Source organism: Phoxinus phoxinus (genome assembly GCF_949152265.1).
Source record: "Phoxinus phoxinus genome assembly, chromosome: 24".
NCBI lineage: Eukaryota > Metazoa > Chordata > Actinopteri > Cypriniformes > Leuciscidae > Phoxinus > Phoxinus phoxinus.
Window position 1 is genome coordinate 2,837,137 of NC_136899.1, and position 16,973 is coordinate 2,854,109.

Below are 16,973 nucleotides of genomic sequence, written 5' to 3' on the forward strand. Positions count from 1 at the left end.
TGAACCACAAGGGCTAGAAACAACATTCTTTTTTCCTCTGATTCCTGAGCTCATGACGATTCGACTGCACCCTATGACGTCATTTTCCGTCATAATAGTTTTCCCGCCATTTTGAATTTTCCAAAAAACCTACTTTTTCGAACTCCTCCTAGGCCGTTGCTCCGAATTTCACGAAAAATTAACCAGATCATCTCCAGACTTTGACGACCAAAAGTTATGGAATTCAAGTTGATTCGAATTACCGTTCTCGAATACCGCGCAAATAAATTTTACGTAGCGCTTGCGAAAACAGACGTAAGGCCGTATCTCCACAACGCTTTATCGGATTCAGACCAAATTTGGTACATGTCGTCACAAGCATGACCTGAGGTTACTTGCTGCGTTTCGGCGCAGCGCCACCTACTGGTCCGGAGATATGAATAATTTATGTTTTTGCTTATAACTTCTGAACGGTTTGTCCAAAAATCACAAAAGTGGTCTCGTTAGATTCAGGGCGTCGTGCTGAGTTGACTGATATTCAATTTTCCCATATCGGCCATTTTGGCTGTCGGCCATTTTGAATTATGTGCTAAAATGCTGTATTTTATGAACGCATGAACGTATCGTTACGAAACTCAGTATGGGTCATCAGTACAACGCCCTAAAAGTACTCAAAAATTTATGAGACAGCGCCACCTTTTGGTCAAAAGTTATAATGAAATTTCCAAAAATGCTAATAACTTTTGAATAAATTTGCCTATAGTAATGACACTGATCTCAATAGATTCCTTGGGTTATGCTGAACACATAGATACCAATTTTGCCATAGTCAATCAAAGTTCCTGTCCGCCATCTTTATTTTCTTTTAAAACCTACTTTTTCGAACTCCTCCTAGACCGAACGTCCGATTTTCACCAAAATCGGATCGTGTCATCTCCAGACTGTGCCGAGTAAAAGTTATGGATTTCGTGTCGATAGACAAAACCGTTTTCGTATACCGCAGTGGCAAAGTTGAGGCATGATGCCAAAATGACTATTCAGGCTTTATATCTGCAATGCCTTGACATATTGACACCAAACTTTGTATGTGTCATTGTCACTTCACTCTGACCACATCACATCAGTTTCGTAACTGCGCCACCTATTGGTCGAAAGTGATAATCATATTTTTAGTTATTGTATGTGATTTTTCAACCATTTTGCCAAAATTCATCTTCAAATGTCTTTAATTGCTCCTTGCTGCAGTGGGTCTCACACTCCCAGCCACTTTGGCATGTCTTGTCGTCTTGCTTGCGCTTGGCCCCGGTGATTGCTGCTTGCAGCTATATTTAGGGGCCAAGCACTGAAAGTGCGGAGGCACCTATTGTTTTTGTTGGCGTTCTTATTATTATTAGGGGCCAAGCACTGAAAGTGCGGAGGCACCTATTGTTTTTGTTGGCGTTCTTATTATTATTATTCTTCCGTTTCTTCTTCTTCTTCTTCTTCTTCCGCCATTGAAGTCTATGGCAGCCCTATGAACCGCTTGCGGGAAAGTTGATTTTATTTGACATTCTGATAGAGGACAGTCCCAACATTAAATACACCAATTTTGGTGTCTCCAACTCATTCCCTCTAGCGCCACCAACAGTCCAAAGTTTCACTCATGTCTATGCTGATAACTTTTGAACCGTAAGGGCTAGAATCAAAATTCTTTTTTCCTCTGATTCCTGAGCTCACGACGATTCGATTGCACCCTATGACGTCATTTTCCGTCATAATAGTTTTCCCGCCATTTTGAATTTTCCAAAAAACCTACTTTTTCGAACTCCTCCTAGGCCGTTGCTCCGAATTTCACGAAAATTGAACCAGATCAACTCCAGACCATGATGACAAAAAGTTATGGAATTCAAGTTGATTCGAATTACCGTTCTCGAATACCGCGCAAATAAATTTTACGTAGCGCTTGCAAAAACAGACGTAAGGCCGTATCTCCACAACGCTTTATCGGATTCAGACCAAATTTGGTACATGTCATCACAAGCATGACCTGAGGCTACATGCTGCGTTTCGGCGCAGCGCCACCTACTGGTCCGGAGATATGAAGAATTTATATTTTTGCTTATAACTTCTGAACGGTTTGTCCAAAAATCACAAAAGTGGTCTCGTTAGATTCAGGGCATCGTGCTGAGTCGACTGATATCCAATTTTCCCATATCGGCCATTTTGGCTGTCGGCCATTTTGAATTATGTGCTAAAATGCTGTATTTTATGAACGCATGAACGTATCGTTACGAAACTCAGTATGGGTCATCAGTACAACGCCCTAAAAGTACTCAAAAATTTATGAGACAGCGCCACCTTTTGGTCAAAAGTTATAATGAAATTTCCAAAAATGCTAATAACTTTTGAATAAATTTGCCTATAGTAATGACACTGATCTCAATAGATTCCTTGGGTTATGCTGAAAACATAGATACCAATTTTGCCATAGTCAACCAAAGTTCCTGTCCGCCATCTTTATTTTCTTTTAAAACCTACTTTTTCGAACTCCTCCTAGACCGAACGTCCGATTTTCACCAAAATCGGATCGTGTCATCTCCAGACTGTGCCGAGTAAAAGTTATGGATTTCGTGTCGATAGACAAAACCGTTTTCGTATACCGCAGTGGCAAAGTTGAGGCATGATGCCAAAATGACTATTCAGCTTTATATCTGCAATGCCTTGACATATTGACACCAAACTTTGTATGTGTCATTGTCACTTCACTCTGACCACATCACATCAGTTTCGTAACTGCGCCACCTATTGGTCGAAAGTGATAATCATATTTTTAGTTATTGTATGTGATTTTTCAACCATTTTGCCAAAATTCATCTTCAAATGTCTTTAATTGCTCCTTGCTGCAGTGGGTCTCACACTCCCAGCCACTTTGGCATGTCTTGTCGTCTTGCTTGCGCTTGGCCCCGGTGATTGCTGCTTGCAGCTATATTTAGGGGCCAAGCACTGAAAGTGCGGAGGCACCTATTGTTTTCGTTCCGGTTCTTATTATTATTATTATTATTATTATTATTCTGCTTCTTCCGACTGGGCGTCTATGGCAGCCCATAGAAGCGTATGCGGGAAAGTTGTTCCGGTTTGACATTCTGATAGAGGACATTCCCAACAGTAATTGCACCAATTTTGGTGTCTCTAACTCATTCCCTCTAGCGCCACCACCTGTCCAAAGTTTCACTTATATTATGCTAATAACTTTTAAACCGTAAGGCCTATCAACAAAATTCTTTTTTCCTCTGATTCCTGAGCTCACGACGATTCGACTGGACCCTATGACGTCATTTTCCGTCATAAAAATATGGCCGCCATTTTGAATTGTCCAAAAAACCTTCTTTTGCGAACTCGTCCTGGACGGTTTGTCCGATTTGCACCAAAATTGCACCAGATCATCTTCAGGCTGTGGGGACAAAAAGTTATGGAATTCAAGTTGATTCGTCAAACCGTTTTCGATAAACGCGCAAACAAATTTTACGTAGCGCTTGCGAAAACAGACATAAGGCTGTATCTCCGCATCGCTTAATCGTATTCAAACCAAACTTCCTACATGTCATCACAAGCATGACTTGAGGCTACATGCTGCGTTTCGGCGCAGCGCCACCTACTGGTCTGGAGATATGAAAAAAGGCTATTTTTGCTTATAACTTCTGAACGGTTTGTCCAAAAATCACAAAAGTGGTCTCGTTAGATTCAGGGCGTCATGTTGAGTTGACTGATATCCAATTTTTCCATATCGGCCATTTTGGCTGTCGGCCATTTTGAATTATGTGCTAAAATGCTGTATTTTATGAACGCATGAACGTATCGTTACGAAACTCAGTATGGGTCATCAGTACAAAGCCCTAAAGGTACTCAAAAGATTATGAGACAGCGCCACCTTTTGGTCAAAAGTTATAATGAAATTTCCAAAAATGCTAATAACTTTTGAATAAATTTGCCTATAGTAATGACACTGATCTCAATAGATTCCTTGGGTTATGCTGAAATCATAGATACCAATTTTGCCATAGTCAGCCAAACTTCCTGTCCGCCATCTTTATTTTCTTTTAAAACCTACTTTTTCGAACTCCTCCTAGACCGAACGTCCGATTTTCACCAAAATCGGATCGTGTCATCTCCAGACCGTGCCGAGTAAAAGTTATGGATTTCGTGTCGATAGACAAAACCGTTTTTGTATACCGCAGTGGCAAAGTTGAGGCATGATGCCAAAATGACTATTCAGGCTTTATATCTGCAATGCCTTGACAGATTGACACCAAACTTTGTATGTGTCATTGTCACTTCACTCTGACATTATCACATCAGTTTCGTAACTGCGCCACCTATTGGTCGAAAGTGATAATCATATTTTTAGTTAATGTATCAACCATTGTGCCAAAATTCATCTTTAAATGTCTTCAATTGCTCCTTGCTGCAGTGGGTCTCACACTCCCAGCCACTTTGGCATGTCTTGTCGTCTTGCTTGCGCTTGGCCCCGGTGATTGCTGCTTGCAGCTATTTAGGGGCCAAGCACTGAAGGTGCGGGCACCTATTGTATCTGTTCCCGTTCTTATTCTTCTTTTTCTTTTTCTTTTTCTTCCGACTGGGCGTCTATGGCAGCCTATAGAACCGTTTGCGGGAAACTTATGAAAATTGGCACAGTGATAGAAGACAGCCTGAACTATCACCATAGTAAATTTGGAGTCTCCAACTCATTCCCTCTAGCGCCACCAGCTGTCCAAAGTTTCACTCATGTTTATGCTAATAACTTTTGAACCACAAGGGCTAGAAACAAAATTATTTTTTCCTCTGATTACTGAGCTCATGACGATTCGAATGCACCCTATGACGTCATTTTCCGTCATAATAGTTTTCCCGCCATTTTGAATTTTCCGAAAAACCTACTTTTTCAAACTCCTCCTAGGCCGTTGCTCCGAATTTCACGAAAAATGAACCAGATCATCTCCAGACCTTGACGACCAAAAGTTATGGAATTCAAGTTGATTCGAATTACCGTTCTCGAATACCGCGCAAATAAATTTTACGTAGCGCTTGCGAAAACAGACGTAAGGCCGTATCTCCACAACGCTTTATCGGATTCAGATCAAATTTGGTACATGTCATCACAAGCATGACCTGAGGCTACATGCTGCGTTTCGGCGCAGCGCCACCTACTGGTCCGGAGATATGAAGAATTTATGTTTTTGCTTATAACTTCTGAACGGTTTGTCCAAAAATCACAAAAGTGGTCTCGTTAGATTCAGGGCGTCATACTGAGTCGACTGATATCCAATTTTTCCATATCGGCCATTTTGGCTGTCGGCCATTTTGAATTATGTGCTAAAATGCTCTATTTTATGAACGCATGAACGTATCATTACGAAACTCAGTATGGGTCATCAGTACAACGCCCTAAAGGTACTCAAAAATGTATGAGACAGCGCCACCTTTTGGTCAAAAGTTATAATGGAATTTCCAAAAATGCTATTAACTTTTGAATAAATTTGCCTATAGTAATGACACTGATCTCAATAGATTCCTTGGGTTATGCTGAAAACATAGATACCAATTTTGCCATAGTCAGCCAAACTTCCTGTCCGCCATCTTTATTTTCTTTTAAAACCTACTTTTTCGAACTCCTCCTAGACCGAACGTCCGATTTTCACCAAAATCAGATCGTGTCATCTCCAGACCGTGCCGAGTAAAAGTTATGGATTTCGTGTCGATAGACGAAACCGTTTTTGTATACCGCAGTGGCAAAATTGAGGCATGATGCCAAAATGACTATTCAGGCTTTATATATGCAATGCCTCGACATATTGACACCAAACTTTGTATGTGTCATTGTCACTTCACTCTGACCACATCACATCAGTTTCGTAACTGCGCCACCTATTGGTCGAAGGTGATAATCATATTTTTAGTTATTGTATGTGATTTTTCAACCATTTTGCCAAAATTCATCTTTAAATGTCTTCAATTGATCCTTGCTGCAGTTGGTCTCACACTCCCAGCCACTTTGGCATGTCTTGTCGTCTTGCTTGCGCTTGGCCCCGTAATGGCTGCTTGCAGCTATATTTGTATTTGTATTTATTAATTCCATGCTTGCAGAACGACAGGAGCTGACAGGACTTTTCGTGGAGAAGCCAGAAAGTGTAGTAGCCATTACAGGTATAAAAACCCAGACACACACATAAAGCACCATAACAAAACAACCATCAATGGGAATTACATGATGTTGATGTTGATGTTTTGTACACAGGTAGAGATGTATCATTTGTGGTTAAGGTGGACTCCACCAACCTCACACGTAAACCCACCATGAAGTGGTTAAAGGGGAAGTGGATGGACCTCGGCAGCAAAGCGGGAAAACACATCCAGATAAAAGAGACCTATGACAGAAACACTAAGGTTAGAGGGCATTGTGCTGTCATATATGTGACCCTGGATCACAAAACCAGTCACGTGAATCTATTATTATTATTTTATTTATATTTAAAATATGTTCAGACCTGTTTTTCTAAAATAATTGAATGGATGCTATCTTTTGAACTCTTGGCATGAAAACAAACTGAGGTTTCTACCATTCTTTCGTGATTTTTGATGTTCATCACTATTTCAAAATAAAGGTCTGAACACGCCTCAGGAGCATGAAAATATTATTGTTGCAAATTGATAAATTACAACTCCTCTGTCACCAAATATGTAGACTAGAGATTGTAAGCTTTCAAATGATATATAGTTTGTCAAGATTATTTTAGGTTTAGTATAGAATATTACTGTTTTAAACATGTAATGGCTGTGGGGCCTATGCCAATATAAAAGGTTAAGAACTAGTGTGACCTACTAGCAATTAGTTAGAGCAAATCAGTCTTACTTTTCAGATTCAAATGAAGCCAATCTACCTTTTTATGTTACTGACTTAAAAGTTATGACTAGTCTTAGATGACATCTGACCAGAGGTTTCATAAATATGCAGTGTATTGATCTTCGATCCAAGTAGAGCATTTGTTTATTTTTCAAAGTCAAATTATTAATTTTATGATTAGAAACCTTCTAAACTCTTATAATTTTAATAGTGCTATACATTAAATGTCCACACATAGATTGTCTTTACACTAAGGGTGCTTTCACACCTGCCTTGTTTAGTTCGGTTGAATCGCACTGGAGTTCGTTTTCCGAATTGGTGCGGTTCGTTTGGGCAGGTGAGAATGCAGCAATCGCACTCGGGTGCGCACCAAAAGCGGACCAAACAAGCGTACCGAAACCTCCTAGGAGAGGTGGTCTCGGTACGCTTTCAAACGAACTCTGGAGCGGTTCGTTTGTGGTGAGAACGTGATCCGACCTCGAACAGACCCAACTGCCAAATAACTGCGCATTTTTGGACTAAACCAGCTGCCGTAGTCAGCCGCGCTGTGCATTATGTCAATGTTTAGCAACATTAATGCACGCGTTGCCTCCTCCTGAAGTGACTCGCTGCGTGCATTGCATAAAACATTATTTTCAAGCCGCATTCTCGCTTCATTCTCAAATGTTATTGTTTGCCTAAAGTGGTGTAGACAAACTAATATAATCAACTATGACCAGGGATACAATCAGCCCACAAAGTCATTTCTCCATAGTAAAAAGCGGCGTGTTGTCTGCCGGATTTTCCTCCTCTTTGTTTACTTCCGTCAGTTCTGTTGGAATTTTCCCGCACGTTAATTCTGACAATAAAAGTGCAGTTATGAAAATATGTTCAAGACCCATCTGGCCAACGAGTGATGTGGATGTTGTCACGTGACTGCATTTTGGTTCGTTTCATAAACTGATTCGGACCAGAGCAATCAGTGTGGTGTGAAAAGGAACCAAAACGCCTGAAAAATGCTACAAAGTATAATTTTTCTCCCTTGGTCCGGACCAAATGAACCGAACTACAGATGTGAAAGCACCCTAAGTTGATCAGATAAAATGACTTTGTGACGTGATTTTATTGAACATCATCCTTATATGCGACACATTTCACTCACTCGCTCGCTCTCTCTCTCCCAGGTCTACACATACGAGATGAAGATCGTCAAGGTGGTCCCAGGAGACGCAGGAGGATACAGGTGTGAAGTGTCTGCCAAAGACAAATGTGACAGCTGCACCTTTGAGATCACTGTGGAGGGTTAGTGTGTCTTTCACACACAACAAAAATAACACTTACACGCTTTATCTCTTAGTATGAATCTGTAAATGACTGTTCTATATTTATCATTCTTCCTTTTCTGTAGCTGCCGAACAAGAGGAGCAAGCAGATATTTTGTCTGCCTTCAAAAGAGCGTAAGTCTGAGTAGACAGAAGTGACAGAATATATTTCTCACTATTTATGACTGAACTGTTACAGGACTAAATTCACTAATTGAATCAACTATTAAAAAACATATTGGTCAATTGTTAAAGGAACACTCCACTTTTTTTGGAAATAGGCTCATTTTCCAGCTCCCCTAGAGTTAAACAGTTTTACCGTTTTCGAATCCATTCAGCCGATCTCCAGGTCTGGCAGTAGCACTTTTAGCATAGCTTAGCATAGATCATTGAATCTGATTAGACCGTTAGCATCTCTCTCAAAAAAATGACCAAAGAGTTTCGATATTTTTCCTATTTAAAACTTGACTCTTCTCTAGTTACATCGTTTACTATACTCTCATTCTATAACTATAACTATAGAACTATACTCTCATTCCTGCGTAATAATCAAGGAACTGCTGCCGTACCAGCAGCGCAATGATATTACACAGCTCCTGAAAATAGTCCCCAGCTCGGTAACTTCCAACGTGACCGGCAGTTTGTAATATCATTGATATTCAGATCGTCTGAATGGATTCGAAAACGGTAAAACTCAACTGTTTAAGGCCGTGTGTCCACCAAAGCGTTTTTTAAACGCCATGAGCGTATGACAAGCCTGACCTGGAGGTGGCTCTTGACAGGTGGTGCCGTAGGATTGGGACATCGCTAACGAGGCACTGAACGTCTTTTTCACACTGAAGCGCTTGAGCGTTCAGCTTTTTTTACAGGTCGCCGAGAGTTGAAGAATGTTCAACTTTGGGTAAAACGCAGCACTCATCACTGTCACTTTTTACCAATCACAGTGGAGGAGGGGCGGGGCTAATACCACACCGGCCAACGGATATTCTGTATCATAGCAACGAAGCGTCTCAACTAGGGGTGTAACGGTACACAAAAATCACGGTTCGGTACGTACCTCGGTTTTAAAGTCACGGTTCGGTTTATTTTCGGTACAGTAAGGGAAAGAAATGCAAACATTAAACTGCAGGTTGTTTATTACTATAAACTTTTTTTTAACAGTTTGTTTACACTTTTTTAAACACTTTTTAATAAAATATAATAACATATATATAAAATAAAAAAAGAATAAGAAATAAAATACTGCTGCAAAGTTCTCCACTAAATAAAATACTCTCAGTCTCAAACCAATATCACATAATAAAATATAATGAAAAATATAAATAAATAACTATGATTACAGTGCAGCATTACCAATCCCAGCTTGTAGGCCTGCTCATATTTAAAAATTAAGGCTGGGAATCGATAAGAAAAATGAACTAATTAATTGCACAATTTGCTGTTATAAATTGCAATTCCTTAAATATATATAACTATACCAGCTCAGCAAATAGAAGTGTACTACTGAGAAATTTCACCTTATTTGAGCGGACTTTGCTTTTCCAGTGCGTGATCGGTACATGATTGGAGTGTTTGGGCCGTTAACGACAGAGCAGAACGCGCAGCGCAAACACGGACTCGAACATTGAGCAGAGAGCGCAGCGGGCCGACACACACACACACACACACACACACACACACACACACACGGAACGGAGAGTGCGGCGGCGCACGCAGAGCGGAAAAGCTTTTTTTCGCCCTGCAGTCTATTTCATTGGTTTAGGTTACAGTGACGACGGGTAAAACACTGGTAAAACTTTAGAATCAGCTGCAGGGCGGGATTTGCGCTGAACGCGGAGACTTCCGCCACTTAATATGTTCGTGTGGAAACACGAAAATGTACCTATGTTCCGCACACAAAATATTGCATTCAGTCATTCGGTACACACGTGCACCGAACCGAAAGCCCTGTACCGAAACGGTCCGGTACGAATACACGTACCGTTACACCCCTAGTCTCAACTGAAAAAAAAACTGCGCTGCCAAAACGCTCTCAAGCGCACATAGCTCGCCGTTTTCAGCAGAGCGCCTAGCGTTTTCAGCTGGCTAAAAACACTTTGGTGGACACACGGCCTAACTCTAGGGGAGTTGGAAAATGAGCCTATTTCCAAAAAAAAGTGGAGTTCCTTTAATCTAAACCTAAATATTGGGGCGTATATATGATAACATTGACTTAGGAACATTTTTATTTTCCCTCAATGCGAGGAAAACAAATTAACGCACACTTGTGAATCACGCAATATACATACACATAAATATGAGCATGTATATTGTGTTTTATGTATATACATTTAACTCATAAATTGTTCTTTTTACAAGTATATTGCATTAAATGATTTTGAATTCAACATGTGCTATTGTACAGTGATGCTGGGGAGGATGAGGGAAATCTGGACTTCAGTGCTCTTCTCAAAGCTGCTAAAAAGTAAGTGTTCATTCTGTCCTTTAAAACCACAGTCCATCTCCTCTAACCGCTAACTTTTATTGATCACGTCACTTTCACAGGAAAAAGAAGCCAGAGCCAGAGTTGGAGACCGACGTTTGGGAGATTCTGAAGAGCGCTCATCCCAGCGAATATGAGAAGATCGCATTTCAGTACGGCATCACTGACCTGCGTGGCATGTTAAAACGACTCAAGAAGATGAAGGTTGTGGAGCCCAAACATAGCGAGGGTACGAGAAAGAGAGATAAGTGAAAAAACAAGTCTCTGTGCTTCTGTTTGTGAGTGTGTGTGTGTGATCGTGTGTGGGATGTTTCCGCAGCATTCCTGAGACGATTGGAGTCGGCATACTCTGTTAATAAAGGAAAGAAGATCGTCCTGTCTGTGGAGGTGGCTGACCCTAATGTTGAGGTCAAATGGCTAAAGAACGGCCAAGAGATCAAAACTTCTGCCAAGTGAGAATGCGGAAAATACATAGACATACATTCAATTTCAAAGACGCATTAATGGCCAAAAAAAACATTGCTTTGATAATTGAAGATCATCCAATTTTTTATAGTTTGAACTGTGAAGTGTGTCCACCAAACAGAATGGCAAAAATTACAATATTTTCTCCAAATATACAGGCCATGAGAAGCCTGTAGATCCAATCTTATTTTATGGCTTCTGTCATGTTTAATAGTATAAGGAGATGTCACATATTTCTGTGATTTAACTGATCTTTGTGTGGCAGGTACATCATGGAGGCCAATGGAAACATTCGAACCCTCACGATTAACAAATGCAGTCTGGCAGATGATGCTGCATATGAATGTGTGATCGGGACTGATAAATGCTTCACTGAAGTCTTTGTTAAAGGTGTGTGTTAATCAATTACAAAAGAAAAAAAAAATACAGTAACTTGTCAGTAACAATTAATTTTTTATTGACATTTTTTATTTATTTATTGACATAAACTTGCCTGCTTTTGGCCTATTCCCACCTCTGTTTCCAAATATTTACATTTTTATTAAAACATTTATATATAAAAAAGCCATTTTTTTAAAAGCCAAATTACTACAAAGACTTGGGATTATGCATAGACCCTATAACATAATAGTTTTCGCTTTTTAAAGGTTAAATTCTTTAAAGGTGAAATCATATTTTAAAGAAGTCATAGAAAACTCAGTTCATCTTAGATTTTATCAGTAGGGGCGACCTTAAAAAAACAGCTCTCTTACAATCGATTTTGCAAAGCAAACAATTGATCATTGTGAAGTGGAATTTAATTACGGTAGCATAAAATTCTCCTTCTATTTCAGTTTCATTAACTATTGTCAAAGTAAACTGTAAAACTGTCCAACCCTTTAGCATTCTGAAGGAACTATTATAGTCCAACTTACATTCAAATGTATTATTTTATTTTGAGATGGTACAATGCAATTTAATACCACCTTCTTTATCTGGTACAATGTTTAAAATCGTTTTTTTAAATCACCTCACCAAATTTGTGCATTGCAGAGCCACCGATCACCATCACTAAACTGCTGGATGACTATCATGTTGTGGTTGGAGAAAGAGTGGAGTTTGAGATAGAAGTGTCTGAGGAGGGAGCACACGTCATTTGGTAAAAACACACATAAACAAACTACAAACAGACAATAGTTTGCAAAAAAATGTAAGCCTATTAAATGTAAATTTTCAATTTTACTGTAAAGTCGAATGGCAATGGCTATGAAGCAGCAGCAGCATATCTTACACACTCACAGCAGTGTGTCTGTGTATTACTTACCAGTAGCAAGTTCATACTTGCTCTGCAACAGCAGCGTAGCAGATATAGTCCACCAAAGACTACATTAATATTGCCATATTCAATAACATTAACCAGCCACGAGTCGCACGGGTGTATCTGTGGCAATAGCCAACAATACATTGTATGGGTCAAAATTAACGATTTTTATTTTATGCCAAAAATCATTAGGATATTAAGTTAGTATGAAGATATTTTTTTAATTTTCTACCGTAAATATATAAAAATAATTTTTGTGAGTGAATGCAGCACAATCGTGAACATAAATGCACAATTTTAAAGCTACACTGTGTAATTTTTTAAGTTGATTCTTAGCAAAAAACACTTTGTTCTTTCAAAATTATATGTGCTTATTAATCTATAATTACTTCTACCAACTAATCAAGTATTCTCGTTACCGTAAATCTGCCATTTATAATACATACAGGTGAGCTACTCGAATGGCGGAAGCCATGTTGCGCCTCCATCTTGAAAATACATTAGCCAAGAGGGACATACCTGGAAATTCAAGCTTCGCCTTTCGTGTTTTTACACTCAGCGGCACCGTGACGGATGTGATGGGAGGTTACTCACGACTGCCGGCAGATTTGAAATAATACGGCCACCGTAGGAGTTAAAACGCCCTCGGCTAGAAAGTAATATTCAGTTCGTACTAGTCATATACAATTTCACCGCTAGATGGGAGTAATTTCTACACAGTGTAGCTTTAAAGGCGATTTGTTTAGATTCCAGATTTTCAATAGTTGTATCTCAACCAAATATTGCCCTATCCTAGCAAACCATACATCGATAGAAAGCTTATTTATTTATTTTAAAAAATTTACCCATGTGACTGGTTTTGTGGTCCAGGCTCACATATATAATAAAAGGCAACACATTTTATACAGTGATATTTTATACTGTTGCCTTTAATGTATGTGTACTTGTAGGATGTTTGAAGATGTGGAGCTGTCTCGAGATGATAAAAATACGAAGTATCGATTTAAAAAGGATGGGAAACGCCATTGTCTTATTATTCAAGAGGCAACACTAGAGGACAATGGCATGTTCTTTGTTTACACCAATGGAGGCCATTCGAAGGGAGAGCTCATCGTTGAGGGTAAAATCTGATCTCTCCTTACAACCATCCTTTTATTTACAGTCGTTTAGCTGGTGGTTTTGAGGACCGAAGTTTAAAACTCTTTCTTTTTTCTTGTCTTTGTCAAACTCAACCCCAGAGAAGGAACTGGAGGTGTTGCAAAGTATCGCAGATCTTACGGTCAAATCGGCAGAGCAAGCTATGTTCAAGTGTGAGGTGTCCGACGAGAAGGTCACAGGGAAATGGTTCAAGGATGGCGTGGAAGTTCTGGCCAGTGAGCGTATCAAGATTACCCACATCGGCAGGTCAGAGTTCAGATACATGCACGTGTGTTCACTTCACTCGTAGATGTAATTATCATGTTTTAAACGTGTGTTAATCAATTCCAGGATTCATCGTTTACTCATTGATGACGTCAAGCCAGAGGATGCTGGAGATTACACGTTTGTCCCAGACGGTTATGCGCTCTCAATCTCCGCTAAACTTAACTTCCTGGGTGAGAAGGAAACTATAGTGAGCAAAACTATCTCAGATTTGTTGATCTGTTGAGACCGTACATAATCAGATTATTCTTTTTCTTTCAGAAATCAAGATCGACTACGTTCCCAGACAAGGTAGGACCAGTGTTATTTAAGTTTTTATTTTAGTTTTATTCATAATTTGAATTGGTTTTTATTTCAGGTTTTGTTTTTGTTTATTTCCAGTTTATATTTTTAAGAATTAACTAGAATAATTGTAATATTTAAAAAAAAAATATTATTTCTTGTTTCAGTTTATTGCCAAGGCAACATTACTAATTTTCATTTAGTTTTAAGTTTTTCAACTATTATTTATATTTTAATTTATTTCAGCTTTATTTTAATTAACATAAATGTTTTTAAATGTTTTAATAGTAACACCTTACAATAAGGTTCCATTAGTTGCATTAACTAGCATTAACTAACAATGTACAGTACATTTATTACAATATTAATTCATTTTAATATTCATCTTTGTTAACGGTAGTGTTCATTGTTGGTTGCATATTTACATAATATACAGCTTTTGAATTCAATAATGTATTATTAAATGTTGAAATTAACATTAACTAAGAAGAATAAATGCTTTTTGTATTTTTTGTTTTGTTTATCTTAACTAATGTAGTCAAATAGAACCTTATTGTGAAGTGTAACCCTTTTAGTTTTAGTTGACGATAATAACCCTGGGTAGGACCACGATTAATCCCTTTGCCAGACTTTTAATTTCTCTTATCTACATAGTATCAGAACTTTTGCTCCCTTACCGCACGTGCTTGCGTCCGCTTACTTTGTCTTGCTCCTTTTAAGATCCCCCTAAGATCCATTTGGATGTGGCTGGTAATATGGTTTCTCAAAACACCATCATTGTTGTTGCTGGTAACAAGCTGCGTCTGGATGTGGAGATCTCCGGAGATCCCGCTCCCACCGTCTGCTGGATGAAGGCAGATAAGGTACACATACACTCACATAACGTTAATGACAATTACTACACGATTAAATCATTCATAAATACTCTAATACAGCAGTTGGCAACCTTATGGCATGTGGAGGGTTAATCACAGACTGGTTTGTTGGATCTGCACAGATAAAAATCTCACACTTTTATAGTATTTATACTATAGCACCTCTGTATGCAAGTAAGTTTGAGGGACTTTATTTAAATTAAATGCATACACTTCTTTAGCTATTGTCATGTGCCTGTGATTATCCCTTCATAGGTTGTCAACTCATAAAATATTTGAAGTTACTTATTTGAGACTTGGCCTAGTGAGATTTGACTAGGGATGTATCAATATGTCAAAACAAGGACAACTACAGAAATAAATATGTATGCCTACTGTGAACCTTTGAATAAAGAAATTACACATGCTTATTGCAAGGGTTTTAATAAAAGTTATATGGTACGGAGCCCCACACGACATGCAGACAAAAACGTATACATATCGTGGTGACGATTTATTAATTCGTTCACTCGTTTTAGTAAATCGTGGCCACTCACTGTGAACTAATTCGTTCCCTTGTTTTGATTTAGTAAATTGATGACACATTATTATTTCAAGCACACAATTTACTTAAAACGAGGGAACGAATTAGTAAAACGTGGGAACTAATTGTTCATTTGAGGCCATACATATTTTCCGCTGCATGTCAGGTGCGGGGCTCCGTAAAATGGAAATATAATTTTCACAAATATAACAACAAAAATGTGTGTGCGCCATGGATAAAGAACAGAGTGAGCACTTTATTTTATTTTATTTGTTGAGAAATACTGTAAGTAGACTAACAAGAAATAATACAGGGTCTCATGATCATGTGGCTATAATTTTCAGAAAAATTAAATGTATGTATAGGAGCAGCAAATATTAGAATGATTGACACACACTGATCATGTGACACTGAAGACTGGAGTAATGACACTGAAAATTCAGCTTTGCATCACAGAAATAAATGGCATTTTACAATGTATTAAAAGATTAAACAGTTATTTTAAATTGTAATAATATTTCACAATATTACTATTTTTACTGATCAAATAAATGCGGTGAGACAATGCTAAATATTGTTTGATATTTTGCTAAATAAATAAATAAAAGTGCTGTCCCTGTGCATTACAGGCACTGACAGAATCCGAGGGACGTGTACGTGTGGAAAACAGGAAAGATCTGAGCTGTTTCGTCATTGAAGGAGCCGAGCGAGAAGATGAAGGGAACTACACCATCACTGTCACCAACCCGGCAGGCGAGGACAAAGCCCACCTCTTCATCAAAATCGTAGGTGTGTTTCCAGCACTGCCTCTTTCTCCCTGCAGAGGGCACTGTGGTTATGACCAGAACTCAAGACATTTCAAGTAGTTGAACATCTACTAGCTACAAACACTACTCGACCTCCAATGTTTGAATCACTTTTAGTGTGAATGCACCTTCAGGGTCTTAAATGCACATTTAGGTTTACATTTATGCATTTGGCTATCTAAAGCAACTTATTAAACATCTTATCAGTTCATGCTTTCCCTGGGAGGCAAGCCCATGCCATTGTTTGTTTCTAAATTCTCTCCACTCTTGCAGATGTTCCTGATCCTCCTGAAAACGTGAAGTGTACTGGAGTAGGAGAAGACTGTGCCAATATGATCTGGGAGCCTCCGAAGTTTGATGGAGGAGCACCTTTAAAGGGTAACACACACCTGTTAGAGTAACACACACCTGAAATTACCTGTTACAGGTAATTCAACCCCACACACTTAAAAGGATACTCTACCGTTTTTTCATATTAAACTATGTTATTCCCTTAACTAAGACGAGTTGATACATACCTCTCTCGTCTCAGTGCGTGCACTTAATCGCTCTGGCGCGCCGCGAAACTTTGATAGCCCAGTTCATTCAATAGGGGCCAAGCAGAGAAGCTACCAAACACCTCCACGTTTTCCCTATTTAAATACAGTTACTCGAGTAGTGT

At 38.9% G+C, this 16,973-nt stretch overlaps 1 protein-coding gene across 3 annotated transcripts in view; it reads left to right on the plus strand.

Annotated features, from left to right (window-relative positions):
• mybpc2b (myosin binding protein Cb) overlaps positions 1-16,973 on the plus strand; it is a 68,100-nt gene that overhangs the window by 36,967 nt on the left and 14,160 nt on the right. For all 3 annotated transcript variants that reach the window (XM_079602026.1, XM_079602027.1, XM_079602028.1), the window contains 16 exons: positions 6,100-6,159; positions 6,251-6,399; positions 8,020-8,137; positions 8,244-8,292; positions 10,562-10,621; positions 10,702-10,868; positions 10,959-11,091; positions 11,370-11,494; positions 12,137-12,242; positions 13,355-13,524; positions 13,643-13,808; positions 13,893-13,999; positions 14,088-14,117; positions 14,829-14,971; positions 16,136-16,295; positions 16,586-16,690. In XM_079602026.1, the coding sequence (XP_079458152.1) occupies positions 6,100-6,159; positions 6,251-6,399; positions 8,020-8,137; positions 8,244-8,292; positions 10,562-10,621; positions 10,702-10,868; positions 10,959-11,091; positions 11,370-11,494; positions 12,137-12,242; positions 13,355-13,524; positions 13,643-13,808; positions 13,893-13,999; positions 14,088-14,117; positions 14,829-14,971; positions 16,136-16,295; positions 16,586-16,690 (1,848 nt within the window). The remainder of the gene's footprint in view (positions 1-6,099; positions 6,160-6,250; positions 6,400-8,019; positions 8,138-8,243; positions 8,293-10,561; positions 10,622-10,701; positions 10,869-10,958; positions 11,092-11,369; positions 11,495-12,136; positions 12,243-13,354; positions 13,525-13,642; positions 13,809-13,892; positions 14,000-14,087; positions 14,118-14,828; positions 14,972-16,135; positions 16,296-16,585; positions 16,691-16,973) is intronic.